The 14653-nt window shown below is 37.3% G+C and overlaps 1 protein-coding gene across 1 annotated transcript in view; it reads left to right on the top strand.

The window, feature by feature from the left end:
- Positions 1 to 14653, top strand: part of FCHO2 (FCH and mu domain containing endocytic adaptor 2) — an 89008-nt gene that overhangs the window by 34998 nt on the left and 39357 nt on the right. The window contains 2 exon segments of the mRNA XM_080638470.1: positions 12291 to 12335; positions 14116 to 14188. Of these exon segments, the coding sequence (XP_080494596.1) occupies positions 12291 to 12335; positions 14116 to 14188 (118 nt within the window).

Raw genomic sequence — 14653 nt, 5'->3', positions numbered from 1 at the left:
AAAAGACCTTAAGATCATGAAGTCCAACCTATACCTCAAGAGTGCCAAGACCACCACTAAACCATGTCACTGAGGACCTCATCTACATGTTTTTTGAACACTTCCAGGGACGGTGACTCCACCACTTCCCTGGGCAGCCTGTTCCAATGCCTGAGCACCCTCTCTGTGAAGAAATTCTTCCTAATATCCAGTCTAAACCTCCCGTGGTGCAGCTTAAGGCCATTACCTCTTGTCCTATCACTTGTTACTTGAGAGAAGAGACTGGCCCACACCTCACGCCATTCTCCTTTCAAGTAGTTGTAGAGAGTGGTATGGTCCCCCCTGACCCTTCTACAGAGTAAACAAACCCAGTTCCCTCAGCAGTTCCTCATCACACTTGTGCTCCAGACCCTTCATCACCTTACTGCTTTCTCTGAACCTGCTCCAGTGACTCAATATCACTGTAGTTAGGGGCCCAGAACTGAACACAGTATTTGAGGTGCAGCCTCACCTTTGCCCAGTATGGGGGGGGTGATCACTTCCCTGGCCCTGCTGGACACACTATTTCTGATACAGGCCAGGATGCCATTGGCCTGCTTGGCTGCCAGTTTTTAATCCAGAGAAGAACATGCCTCTCCAGGGCATGAGCAGCCAGTTTCTGCTGTGGGAGGCAGTTGCAATTGCGTTATAAGGTTCAAATAGACAATGTCCACAGCCTTTCATCAAACAGGTGGGTCACCTTGTCATAGAATGAGATCAGATTATTCGAGCAGGACCTGCCCTTCATGAACCCATGCTGACCGGGCCTGATCTATCTCTTTTTTTTCCCTGCACTTGCTGTGTGATCTCAGTCAGGATGATCTGCTCCATGACCTTTCCAAACACTGAGGTCAGGCTGACAGGCCTGTAGTTTGCGGGGTCAAGATGTCCACTGCCTCACAAGGTAGCATGTAACAAAAATATACTCTGGCATCCTTGTCAGTGTGCTAGTGACCCTTGCCTATTCTGAGTGAACACATTTAAGAGCTCGGTTCCTGGGAAGCAAACACATGTATTTTGAAGTCTTAAAAAATAATGGTTATTTAGCAATGTGGACTTTTCACAGGCTTCAAAACTGACTGTGAAGTTTACTATTTGAATGCAAGCAAAGCAGTTTAATCTGGATTATTTACAAATTCATTAATGCTGCTGACACTGGGTATTACCAGAATGATAAATCATGAAAGCTTCAATTTAGTAAATACTTTAAAAATTAGTTTTACATAGGCTTTAATTCAACTGATTTCTGATTCTGTGAATTCAACTGAATTATTATTTGATTAGAATAATGTTTCATGTTGCTGTTTGGCAGTGGTGGGGGCTTAGTGCAAAGTTTGGTGTGAGTTTATGACTTATTATCAGGTCTTTTCTAATTGTTTATGTGGGCATTTTAGTCCTAAATGCCTATGCAGCAGCATACTGCTTATGTTTTTATCAAAGTGAATATGAAGGCATTAAAGTCAGCTGCACCACAACTGGGAAGCTAATGCAAATACTGTAAGTAAACAGTCTTATTCCATATTAATATTCCTGTTTAGTTAGTGTGTTGTGTTAAACTACATGTTTTCTATCTAATGCAGAAATATACAAGATGAACAGGATAAAGTAAAAAAATAATAATTAAAAAAGGCTTAAAATAACTGTATTAATAACTCGTAAGAGATTTTAGAAACAAATTACTCCTTTCCCAGAGATTGAGATGCCCAACAAGGGCCATAGAGTATTGAAGCTTGCTTTGATTCAAGCTACTAGGTTTTTATGTGCTTAAATAATGAACTCTGCTCTGAAAGAAAAGACTTGAAACGGTGCTGGGTGTGGCATTTATTTTTTCAAGGGATTTGGAAACCTATTTATAAACATCTGTACATGTAGTTTATTTGTTGTAGACTACAGTGCTAGAGAAGAGCAATGGCCTGGGCCCTGTAACCCAAGCTTTTTGAGGAAAACTGTAGTTTAAAACTAGGCAAGCAAACACAGGAAGCTGAAGTTGAACTTAAAACCCGAAACCACCTATTTTATCTCCTTTTCTAATAAAATTGAAATAAATCCTAAACTGTTCATATAATAGTCTATCTAGTATTAGTGATCACTAAGTTGTGTTTCACAGCATCCCACTTCTAATTAAGTCATAATTTAGTAAACAATAATAGCGCAACATGGTAGCACATTATACCACCACAAGCTACCACCGGAAAAAGTCTGTGCCAGATTGACTGTCTGGTCAACTAGGTCTATACGCCATACACTTTCTTGAGCACAAATATTTATTCTGGCATTTAAATGCAACTTCTCACTTGGCTTGTATTTGACCTTTTGCGTTCATAGTGGTTCACAGGAAGTAGAGGATCTCTTCTGCTTTGTCTTCATTATAATTTTTATCATTGTCCTAATTACAGATCACCTGGGTGGCCTTCTGTGTCAGTAATTCATTTTTAGATTATGGATATTGATTTTTCTTCATTGTGGCAGTGTAAGATATGATGGAGTACCCTTTGACCTGTTGTCTGAATAGTATGAGAGTAGGAAAAAAGATGTCCAAGCAGTAGCTAATCAAGCTAGCTGTGCAGACCTAAGCCCAGGTTTAGCCATAACAATAAAATTTCAAGTTCCTATTTTTTTTAATAGTGTCTATAATTTAAATTCTTTATTTATTATTGAAATTTTGTTTTGAAGAGTTGCTCTCTGAGGGGAAAGGGGATATCTAGAAAAACAGTGTAAGGAATGCTGTTATTATCATTAAACTTCTTCCTCAGCCTTGAGTATTTAGTTTCAGAAGTCCCTCTCTGTTTCACTATCAAAGCGGATACAATCCTTCAGAGGATTGTGTAGTTCTGCAGAATTTTGGGTAACCTGGTTCAGGAAGAACAGACAGGAGCAGAAAATTGAGGTCTTGTCACATGCATTTCTCCTCTTGCAAACAGTGATTGCAAATTATCCATATTTTATGGACAATATTGGATAATAGTATGCATATTTTGTGTCTTTAAATGCTGAGATATATTTCAAGGTTAGAGCTACACTGTTTTGTGCTCCAAGTAGCCCTTTGGGCATAACTAGGAAAGGTAGATTTTTGTAGTAATCCTTAATAACATGTCTCTCAATGTTTTCCTATAGTTTCAGGGGTTTTTTTTCCCCCACAAAGAAGTGTCTCAAACTCACCATAAGCTGCAGAAAAAGCACACCATGAAGAAATTCACATCGACTTTCTTTGCTTATTGATGGTACCTGTGTGGAAACTGTTACAAGCTGAATTAATATTTCCCATTTTATAGCTGGGGTGAAGAGATGGTTGAGCATGTATACTTTTTGTTCCTTTCCCCACAAAATAAATTTTCTGTACAAATAAGTAGGAAAGGCACTTTAAAAGCACTACTAAGCAGGAAAATGTTCCCATGGAGAGGATTTTGTCTTACTGAAAAAGATTTTTCTATCTGGAAAAAAAAAAAAAAAAAGTCCGAATATTGAAAAATGTGTTGTCCACTTCTTTCTCTTTAGGAAACGGTCCCATTAAATGCCTTAACCTCTGATGATTTCATGGGCTTAAGTTCAGTAAGAAACCATACCCATCTTGGATTACAGGGACAGTAGGTGATGTACAGAGACGTGATTCTTTGAAGCAGTCTTTAAAGATGAGGTCTAGAATTTAATAGGTTTATGATACCTAGTATTGATAGACTTGATAAAAATGAGGAGTCAGAGAAGGACCTAAACTAGTCATTCTATGTAAGGAAAAAGCAGTCTTAAAAATTATAAATTTGTAGAGTCAGCAGACAGCTGTGTGTGTTTGTATCTATGTGTTATCCAGTCAGTTAACCTGTGTGTAGTTCAAAACTAGCCACAGCTCACATCCTGTTGTTTATGCAGCCAGAGAGGAAATATGGGGTGAATATATATATATATAAAATAAATATATATATATATATATATATATATCAGGAGAAGAGTAGAAAAGGATTAAAAAAATGTGGATGATGAGACTTGGTGAATGTAGTGTTCCGCATATTGATGTCTTAGCTGACATTAGTTTTGCTGCTCACAGTTCCGTGCTTTCATAAATTGTGGCTGAAACTTCCAGCATTTGTTTTCATATTTCAGCGTTTGTAAGCTAGTTGGATTTCTAACTTGAAATGTTGCCTTGGGTATGTATTCAGTGTCTCTGGTTGAAAATTTTGTGTTGTCTGAGCAATAAGCATTACTTTCTTTTGTAACTAAAGATGTTTGCCACCTTTTTGCTTAGAAAAAAAAAAATCTTCTCTCTTCTTGCTTCTGGTAAACATCTTAATCGATAGTAACTATTTTAAAGCTACTCAGATAACAATCCTCTTCTGCTTTGATTTTGCTCTGTAAGCCACATGGAAATACTGCCTCTTGAGAGTAGTGCTTGCTGTATTCATGAGCTTGTACCCATAGAACCAGAAAAGCCTGAGATGAATGTTTCCTTTGATCCCATGAACTGACTGCAGGGCTGGAAGGCTAGTAGCAGAATGAGGGTTAGAACTGTTTGCTTGTTTAGTAGATACTCTCCTTGTATGTTAACATCTTCATCTAAAAAAGATCTACATATCTTACTTCTGATAATTGGCAGATCTACATATGTTACTACTGATAATTGTAGTTATTAACGCTTCCCTATCACATCTATCCTTTTCGAAAGGAGTGCTTGTCACCATGCTACAGTTCTCTTCTTTTCAACATGAGCATCTTTAGGGCCTATATATCAGCTAAACTGATATATATGCTCTGTATTTGTAGAATTAGATTAAAGCATACAGTTTTACCAGGATTATTTTAGTATTTTCCCTCAGATTGTTAATAGGCCAGTTATGTTTTCCGCCCTTTAGCCTCTTTTTGGCAAAGTAGGCCTGACCAAATATGCAAACTGGCATTTGCTGTGACAGTCTGGTACTAGCATGATAAATATATCACAAATATGTTCTTTACCTCAGAGATGGTAATAGCCATTCATCTTTAGTCTTTATTCCAACAAAGAAGATACACTAGAATAAGAAGTACTTTTACAAGGAAAAATAAAATTCTCCTCACTTTTTATAAAATCACTTCTCTGCTTTGGACAGGCAATAAAAAGGAGAAGTTAGTGTTAAAAAAAGTAGTGTTGAGAAAATGTATTTTGTCTTCCTGGCTTATAAATCTGAAAGCTTGAAATCTTTTGATAAACATGTCACAGGATAAGTTGATAGCAAGAAAGATTGCTTATATGTTTGTGTACATACAAAATTGACCTTTGTGATGCAGCTTGACATCTAAACACTAAAAGCAGTCATTTGTTTTGACAGCAGAATTAATTGAGGCTAAACCAGTCGAAATTCCACTTGTATCAAGCTGTTCATTAGGAGTTGCTGTCTGGCTTTAGCGCTGTCAGAAAAATAACCTATTCTACTGTGATTAAATAGCAGAATGATGGTCGGTCCACTGGATTTGAGAGAGAGGTTGAATAAACTTTCTACTGCGGAAACAATTCAGAAGTGACACGCTGCAAGGGGGGTCAGAATGTGCATTGATATCCAGCTGAGCTGTCAGCTGGCACTGAGCCAGGCACGCAAAGCTTTGCCATTTGAACCAGCATGTGAAGCATATGCAGTTAAAAAATTGTCCTCCTTTCATGCATGATTTACTCTGAGACAAACTTTTGTTTTTATCAGAAACAAGAATATGTTTTGTTATCATATTTGTTTAAGAATGCAAACAGAAAAATCCTTGTCCCCCTCCCACACACACACACGTTGAGGAAAATGTGAATTATTTTATTATTTTTACCTTAGCAAAACTTTCTCCTGGTGTCTTCCTTACAGAGATTTTGTGTAAGAGATACACAGGTTAGAAAACGTACTTCTAGGATTTTGTGGAGATAGGTTTTATAACTCTTTTCAAGGCTGCTGGCAACATGCCTGACTGTCTTCAAAATAATTAGTATCATTGTAGATGAATTAAGTAGCAGGTGTAAGGTTGCTATTTATAAAGTCTTTTCTGTAGCTGCTTTGTGTATACTTTGAAAATGCTGTTCCCATAGATGTGAGCTAAATATGTAGTAGATACTACTATAGCAGTAGATAAATATGTAGTAATATAATTTACAGTGTAATTACATTTTCTTCATTTCATCTTTAGAGAAGATCAGTATCTCCTTAGCCATCCACGTTACCTCTTAGTGTATGAAAGCCCACATATTCACATGCATCTTGTATCAAGCAAAACAGTACTTGTGTTTTCCGAACAGCCTGGGAGGTGCATCCCAAGCTGTAGACCCACTGGTGCTAAATTTATGCCTGTGCCACTTACTAAGTTATTAGATTAATTAAAATATTTCCATTTATTCAAATTATTTGTATAATTTGGCTTTTCTGTTCTAGCAAACCAAAGCTTCTTCATTTTCAAGAGTAAGAACTTACCTGCTCCTGGTTTATTTACTTAAGTCTCATGTCAAATAACAGATACCTGCTTGCACATGTCTGTAAAACCATCATCCGTTTGCTTTTCTTCATGTCTGTATCTGTCCTGACTGGTAGAGTTCTGCGAGCTGCAGCAGCTTGCCTTGGAAAATACTTTAGGATGACGCCTGGTGGGAATGTTTACATAAAATTAGAGGAGCTTATCGATTTTTGCAGAATGCTAAATTCTCATTAGCATCCTGGTAGCTAGGTATATATCCTTAAGTGACTGAAATACCACTTGATACTCATATCTTTCTGCTATAAAGGCTAACTGCTATAAAGTGCATTTCATTTATGCACTGTATTATTTTTGTCTATTCTGTGTGTGTACAGTAACAAGTACTTTCAAGTCAATGTATGGCTGTTTGTGGTGGTTAAGCCACAGTTACCATTCCATGGATCAATGTAGTAATAGGCAGACAAGACTGTAAAAATGCTATCTTGAGCCTGAAACTATCCATGCTTAAACCAACAGAACACTAATTCAGAGAAGTTTGCAAGGGTTGAGCTAGATCTCAGCTATAGCTTTTCACTTACTCTGGCAGATGTCTTAAAATGCCTTTTTTTTTTTTTTTTTCTTTCTTACATGGTGCTGCTTTAGTTCTAATATTTTATTTTGTATGCATATGAATGCTTGAGAATAGGCTTCCTTGTTAGTTTGCATTCTTGTTATGAGAAAAAGATCAAGGGAAATCTTGATGCTTTGACTGTAATACTGCAGACTGTCATTATGATCATCATTACTGCAGTATGGCAACATCTAGATGGTCCTTTTTAGTGCTTCGGGCTACCGTTTGTCTGGAACTCTGGAGGCTGCTTCAGGGATTACTTCAGTCCCCAACATTAGCAATATTTCTTAAATGTGAAACAGCTGCTTTTCTTACCTTGGATGTTGCAACAAACAGTGAATCTGTGTACTTGCTTCAGAAATTTTGGCTATGATTATCTTCTAGATTTTGAGCTGAAATCCTTGTTGGTATTAAGCCTTTGTCTATACTTCAATTATTGGGCTCAAGTCTGTTAAAAAGACTTCTCTGCCTTGCACAAGCCTGTTTAAAAAACTTTTCTGTCTCATAGAGAAGAGGTAATGCATCCACCTTAAAATCTTTGTGTAGCTATTACAAAAGTGATACCTGAACATGAGTTAATATTCTTTGACAGCATGTCTATATTACACCTGCCTGGCAATCTCCATTAACACCAGCCCACTGGGAATTGGGGAATTGGAAAGATAGCTGTTAATGGTAGTTCAGAGAAGAAACATTTTGAGGATTTTTTCCAGTGATGGTGCAGATGCTTTTGTTTCCATATACAATGGACAATGCAGGGGAACTAATTCAGAAAGCATCCAAATTCTGTATAGATGCTGTGCTTCCATAGCAGTATGTGGTCACAGTACACACTTCTGGCTTGACTACAGTAGTATTACCTCTTGGGCACAAAGACATCTGCCTATAGGAGACTCCAGCTGTTACCTAGGCTACCAAAAGCTCATCACAGCTATCCTGTTTTCTAAATTGGTTCACCACAGAATGCCACAAAAATTGTCTATTTCTGTGTTATTTTTATTTTAAAATACTACTCCCCAGGCAAAACATAGTATTCTTTAGAGCAGGCATATAGAGAGCAGAGCTGTTTGGAGATCTAAAGTTACAGAACAAAAGTGTAAAACTGCTACAAATTTCACTGTACTTCCACTCAAAAAGGCAAAATGTATGAATTTGCCTTTGCTGCAAGCAAATAATGCAACATGTCTTATATTGGTGGGGGTGAGTTACATGCAAATTTTACAAAACCAGCAAACATCTTCAGGCTTTGGAGGAAAATGCTGAACTTGATTTTTATATATATATAAAATACATATATATAATATATATTTTTTTTTATTTTTTTTTTTTATGTTTCCAGATTCATTAGGTACAGCAACTGGTGTCTCGAACTTCAGAGATTCCAAGGGTGAAGGGCCTTATAGAAATATGAGCTGAGTTAGGAAAAACAAGATAGGATCAAGTGATGCTTTTGAACTACAACAGATTCACAAAACTTGTTGTAAGAAAATGCTGTTTTAATAATTGTAGTTTATCTTTCCTGCTGTAAAGCAGCTAATAGATGCTGAGGGAGGAAAGGGTGTCTGTGGGAGGAGAAAGTACTCCAATGATAACTGCTTATTTTGGTGAAGGATAAAATAAGCTAATAGGTATCATTAAGAAGAAAGTGTTAACTTCATAGCCCTTAGTGAAAAGTGGTACCTGGCTTACTGAAATTTTTGCACAGCTTCCACCACATTACTATCTCAGGCAGTTCTTGAGTAACTGAGATTTTTCGGACTGCATTTTATAGTCTTCCCTATGAAAAAACGAATGAGATTGTTGCCACAGTGAAGTAAACCCTTTTGGAGGCAAACAAGCCTTTGTTAAACCTAATTGATAATGCTAATCTGATCTTCATGTCTCTGTACCTCTGTACGAAGCATGAATGTTTGTATCTTCAAATAGAAAGTTTATCAAGCTGTTTAAAAACAGAAAAAAAAACAAAAACAAAAAAAAACGAGACCTTCAAAGACAAGTGTTAGTGTTAGGCAAGCATAATGGACAAAATAGAGAAACTTGGATGTGGTGTTAAAATCTTTGCTTTCTGATTGTGTTAGAATTGAAAGTTGAAGATGCTGATCTGAAATGAGGAGGAACATTTATTTTAATCATTAGTATAAAAGTTTTAAAGGTCTGAGGATCAGTCTTAGTAGCTGGAAAGGGTAAAAAACCCATGGTATTCTGAAAAAGCTTGAGTGTTGTTTTTCTCTAAAAATATGTTTAAGTCTCTTGTTTATAATTTTTTCCTCCTGTTTTTGTTTTGGAGATGCATGTCTGTGGTTGGTTTGGCTTTTGTGTTTTTTTCTTGCTCAAATGGGAATATGTATAGAAGCAAGAAACAGAAATAGTTGAATCCTCAGCAAAGTGATGAAAAATGTATTGTCCGAAGTGTAGTGGTGAAGAAGTAATGGATTTGTTCTTCAGCTTCTATGTTTTATGGTATTTTTCTTGCTCAATATATTTTGAACAATAGAGTTTAAATTCCTAAAATAAAATGTTGAGGAAATCAGTGTGGGGATATAGACATACACAGTTCTCTAAATCCATTTTTCTGGATTCTTTGGGCTGATTTGTGTTTTGTGAGATAGTAAAATTTGCTGATTTTTTTTTTTGGACCATCCTGACTTTATTTTACTGTGAATTTAGTGGAGAGCAAAGAAAAAAGGATTTTTAAGATCAGCTTAAAACACCCATGGATTGACAATATTTAGTAGAGTGAGTGACCTGTTAGGAATTTGTACTTCGTCTTGTTATAGTGAATAATTAGACTTGGTTTTGGAAAACTGTTTTTACTAGCAGGTATATGAATGAAATGAAAGCATGAATGCATGAATGAAAGCAGTTTCTGTATTTGAGGTTTGCACAATTGCTTTGCTTCCAGTTTGTTTTAATTGAAATTTTCAAGATTTTAAACTCTCACCTGAAGTAGTTGCATAAGGGGGTGGGAGGAGGACAGATTTTGGCTGCCTTGGAGTATTTTTTCCCCGCTATCTGTAATGTGCTTATATATAACTCCCTAAAAATGATTGTGGAAACCATGCTAAGACACATGAAAAACAATAAGGTGCTTGGTGGCAGCCAGCATGGCTTCACTAAGGGCAAACCATGCCTGACCAATTTGGTGGCCTTCTCTGATGGGGCTACAGAACTGATGGACAGGAGCAGAGCAGTTGACGTCATCTACCTGGACTTGTGCAAGGCATTTGACACTGTCCCACACAACATCCTTGTCTCTAAATTGGAGAGACATCAATTTGATAGATGGACCACTCAGTGGATAAAGAACTGGCTGGATGGCCGCACACAAAGAGTTGTGGTTAACAGCTCAATGTCCAACTGGAGATCAGTAATAAGTGGTGTCTCTTAGGGCTCAGTGTTGGGACTGATCCTGTTCAACTTTTTTATCGGTGACACTGACAGTGGGATTGATGTGCCCTCAGCAAGTTTGTCAGTGACATCAAGCTATGTGGTTCAGCTGATATGTCCGGAGGGAAGGGATGCCATCCAGAGGGACCTTGACACGCTTGAGAGATGCCAACCTTATGAAGTTCAACAATGTGAAGTGCAAGGTTCTACACCTGCGTGGGGGCAATCCCAGGCACAGCTGCAGGTTGGGCAGAAGTGATTCAGAGCAGCCCTGCGGAGAAGGACTTGGGGGGTTGGTTGATGAGAAAATGAACATGAGCCGGTTGCAGTGTGCACTTGCAGCCCAGAAAGCCAACCATATCCTGGGCTGCATCCAAAGGAGTGTGACCAGCAGGTCGAAGGAGGTGATCCTGCCCCTCTACTCTGCTCTGTTCTCGTGACACCCCACTTGGAGTGCCATGTGTACAGTTCTGGTGTCCTTAATATAAGAAGGACATGTAGCAAGTCCAGAGGAGGGCCGCATGGAGCACCTCCCGTATGAAGATAGGCTGAGAAAATTGGGGGTGTTCAGCCTGGAGAAGAGAAGGCTGCACGGAGACCTCATAGCAGCCTTCCAGTATCTGAAGGGGGCCTACAAGGATGCTGAAGAGGGGCTCTTCATCAGGGACGATAGCAATAGGACAAGGGGTAAGGGGTTTAAATTTAAACACGGGAAGTTTAGGTGAGATACAAGGAAGAAGTTCTTTTCTGTGAGACTGGTGAAGCACTGGAACAGGTTGCCCAAAGTGGTAAATGCTCCATCCCTGGCACTGTTCAAGGCCAGAGCAGACAGAGCTATGGGTGACATGGTCTAGTGTGAGGTGTCCCTGCCAGTGGCAGGGGGGTTGGAGCTAGATGATCTTAAGGTCCTTTCCAATGCTAAGCATTCTATGAATTTATAAGTAATAAGTGCTATGTCACAGTGCTGGCATGCTAACTTTGTTTTTTGTTCTGTGGATACCGTTGCAAGCAAACTGGGCAAAATGGTTATTCTTTTAGTGTGGGCTGAAATAATGGCACCTGCCTGCATATGCTCTCAGTTTTCTTTATATTTGCACAAGTGCTGGTCTGATTCTGCCATTCCCTGAACAAGGTCCTACAGAAAATATTTTTTTTCTGCAAGTTTGCTCCTTAAAATGGCTCATAATGGCTTAAATAAATTCTAGACCTGGGCAGATTGAAGAAGGGTTACAACTTCACTTTGCAATGACCATTGACTGTCATCTTCTGTAAACTGTAGTGGAAAGCCATAATAATGCATTTATTTAGATAAACTACTTAACTATGATTCTGTTTGTTTGTTCTGTTTAGTCTTACTGATTTTTTTAGATTTTTTTTTTTCATCTTCATATTGCTGTGTTAAAGATTCTGCATGCCACTTTTAAGTGGCTGTGAAGACGAAACAGGAGAACTGACGATAGAGTTAGCAAAAGTGCGGATCTGAAAATTAGGGCTATAGCTGTGCTTTTTTCCTTTTTCAATTTTTCTTTATATAGCTCTTGTTCATAAAAAGAAGATAAATTGAAAGCTTTAAACTGATACTATACAATGGATGTAATTTTGAATGAGGACACCAATTAGGTGTTTCGTGTGGTTATAATAACATAGGCAACTGAGTAGTATTTGGACAGTGTGCACTAGTATTTTGGTTTTTCAGTATGAAAGAGTGAAAATATTTAATGATTTGCTGTACATGTATAATTTTGCAATCTGTTTTACCATTGGCAGGGTAATTGTGCCTTTCAGATACCACCTAAAAATTTATAATTACATTATCTAGTATTTTCAAGAAATATTGATAGCTTATCTACATTGTCATTTCTTTAAGGCCCTATTGAATTTGAAGAATGTAACACATCCAGTGCTGTTGAAGGTGAGTTGTTATAGCATAGTTATTTATGTAAGAATGCTGTGGGTAAGGACCTAAAACTGTGGAGTGAAGGGCATTTAGTATTCTTTAAAGTTGAACTTTAAAGTACTCCAGTAGACTAAAAAGCAGTTTTCCTTTTGAGAAACTTCAACAAAAATAAGACTTTATGCTCAATAAGCCTCATGCAAAAGGTCAGGGAATTTGAATGTTTCTTACAGAATATACTTTGGCTAAGACCTTGTCTTTGCATAGGTTTGGATTTGGTTCACTTATGACTGTATTGTAACTTAATTTACAAGTGTCTAAACATGGCCCAGTCTTTTTCCATTGATACCATGTTGTTATACCAAGTTTAATGCTGCAGTGTTACGGTCACAGAGCCTTTCTTTCCTGGCATAGCTTATTTTGCTTAGGGATTGTTTTAAGTGGTTAAGAACTGCTCTATATGCGTAAGCTATGCATTTACTTTTGGGACAGAGAAGCTGACAATATAGCTATAGCAGCCGACAACTGTTGTCAACATTGCAGCTTAGACGTAAAACTTTCTTTGACTGAAGCAGAGAGGATCCATGTTCAGAAACTATTTTTGTACTCCATTTGTCTTTGTTTTGGGCTGCGTAAGTCCCAGAAAGAAAATAAATCCCAGACTAGCATTTAAAAATAAAATAATTTTAGAATATTATTTAGACAATATAATATATGGCTGAGTTTAAAAATACCTGTTTTGAGAAGTTTTCAGTTATTTAATTTCTAAGAGTGTGCTGCATAATGTATTTCTGTAAAGGGGAATATAATTATTTTTATTTTTTAATGATGTGCTTGAATTGCCAAGTTGTTAAATTTTCGAAACCAAATTATTTCCACCATTTTGCTCAAAAGCATGCTGTCAGGAGTATCGTGCATCAAAATGAAGTTGTAGACTAGTTGGATCAGATACTTGTGCTTAGTCATTTTAGTCTGGCAGTCTACTTTGCTTCAGCAAAAAGATAGGGATAGAAGCAGATGTGAGCGCAACTCTGATGCAATAGTTAAATGTATTTGGACTTTAGTACATTAAACAGGTATCAGAGCAACCTTTTTTTTTTTTCTGTACTATAGTTATGTGTCCAGTGCTAAAAATGGGAAAGCAGTGATAGAGGGGAGGCATGGTTACAAACTCAGTAAGAAGAGCTAGCCTGCAAGCTGGCTACAGCCCTGGGAAATCATGAACTCTGTTATCAGCTGGAAAGTGAAGAGACTTTCTTTATATGACCAAGACCCTGATTCTTAAGAAAGACAGGGGCTCGCAGCTGCCATAAACATGCAGGGAAATAACAGGGTGTTGAACTGTAGTAGCTTTGGGAGACAGGGTTCAGCTTCTTGTCCAAGTACATAGGCTATTCAGAATTAGATGGAGCAATAGCTCCTGTTAAGTTTCTGTGAGCAGAGTACCTTTCCTCAAAAGTGATAGTACAGTCATTTACTTTTTTTTGGCAGGGGTGAAGTGACAGCCTGCATACCCAACTTGGAGAGTTGGATGTAAAGTGCAAATATATATATATATAATATATAAGGAGTTATTAATGTGTTAAACCATACTTTAATTTACTTTTTGATGGGTGCTACTTAACAACAAATTGGAATAATATCCCCTTAGTTTGGCTCCATATGTATATGCACTGTTCGATTTTTCTGTCACTTGTGGCAGCATTTGAAATGTATTCTCTTTGGTATGTACCCATGTTTGATACTGCTAAATGCGTACATATCTCTGATATTTAAATGAAAAGTGTTTGTTTCATAGGGATAAAACCACGGAAGAGGAAGCCTTTTGGTTTATCAGGAATAATGAAAAAAGAAAAAGATACTGAATCTGTGTAAGTATATTTCCATCCTGAAGCCTTATCCTGTACTTTACTGTACTAGTAAAAGCATAGGTATAAACATTAGTTGTTGCTTAAAAAAAAAAAAGGGGGGTTATAACAGAAGTTTAGAATGCTATAAATGTGAAAACATCAGTTATTAAGATTTTTGTAGCAAAGGATTTTAAAGAAATAACATAAATGTATTCACAGTAGTCTGCTCATGTTTCATCCTTTCCTGTGCATAGGTAAGTAGTTCTCAGTTGTTCTACAGATGTACAGTATAGATATACAGTATAGATGTACAGATGAACAGTGTGGATAATGTGATTCTCATGTGTGCTCCTAATAAAATAATAACTCCATACATGGAAAAAGTGCCGGATGCCTGTGTTTGCAGAATTGAAGCTTCAGTTATTCTTTTATTAGAAAAAACTTTTGTGTACAGTATTGAAGGACAGAAAAATACTTCAATGTTTT

The sequence above is a fragment of the Psittacula echo genome (assembly GCF_963264785.1).
Source record: "Psittacula echo genome assembly, chromosome: Z".
NCBI lineage: Eukaryota > Metazoa > Chordata > Aves > Psittaciformes > Psittacidae > Psittacula > Psittacula echo.
This window is presented reverse-complemented; position numbering and strand designations above follow the sequence as displayed.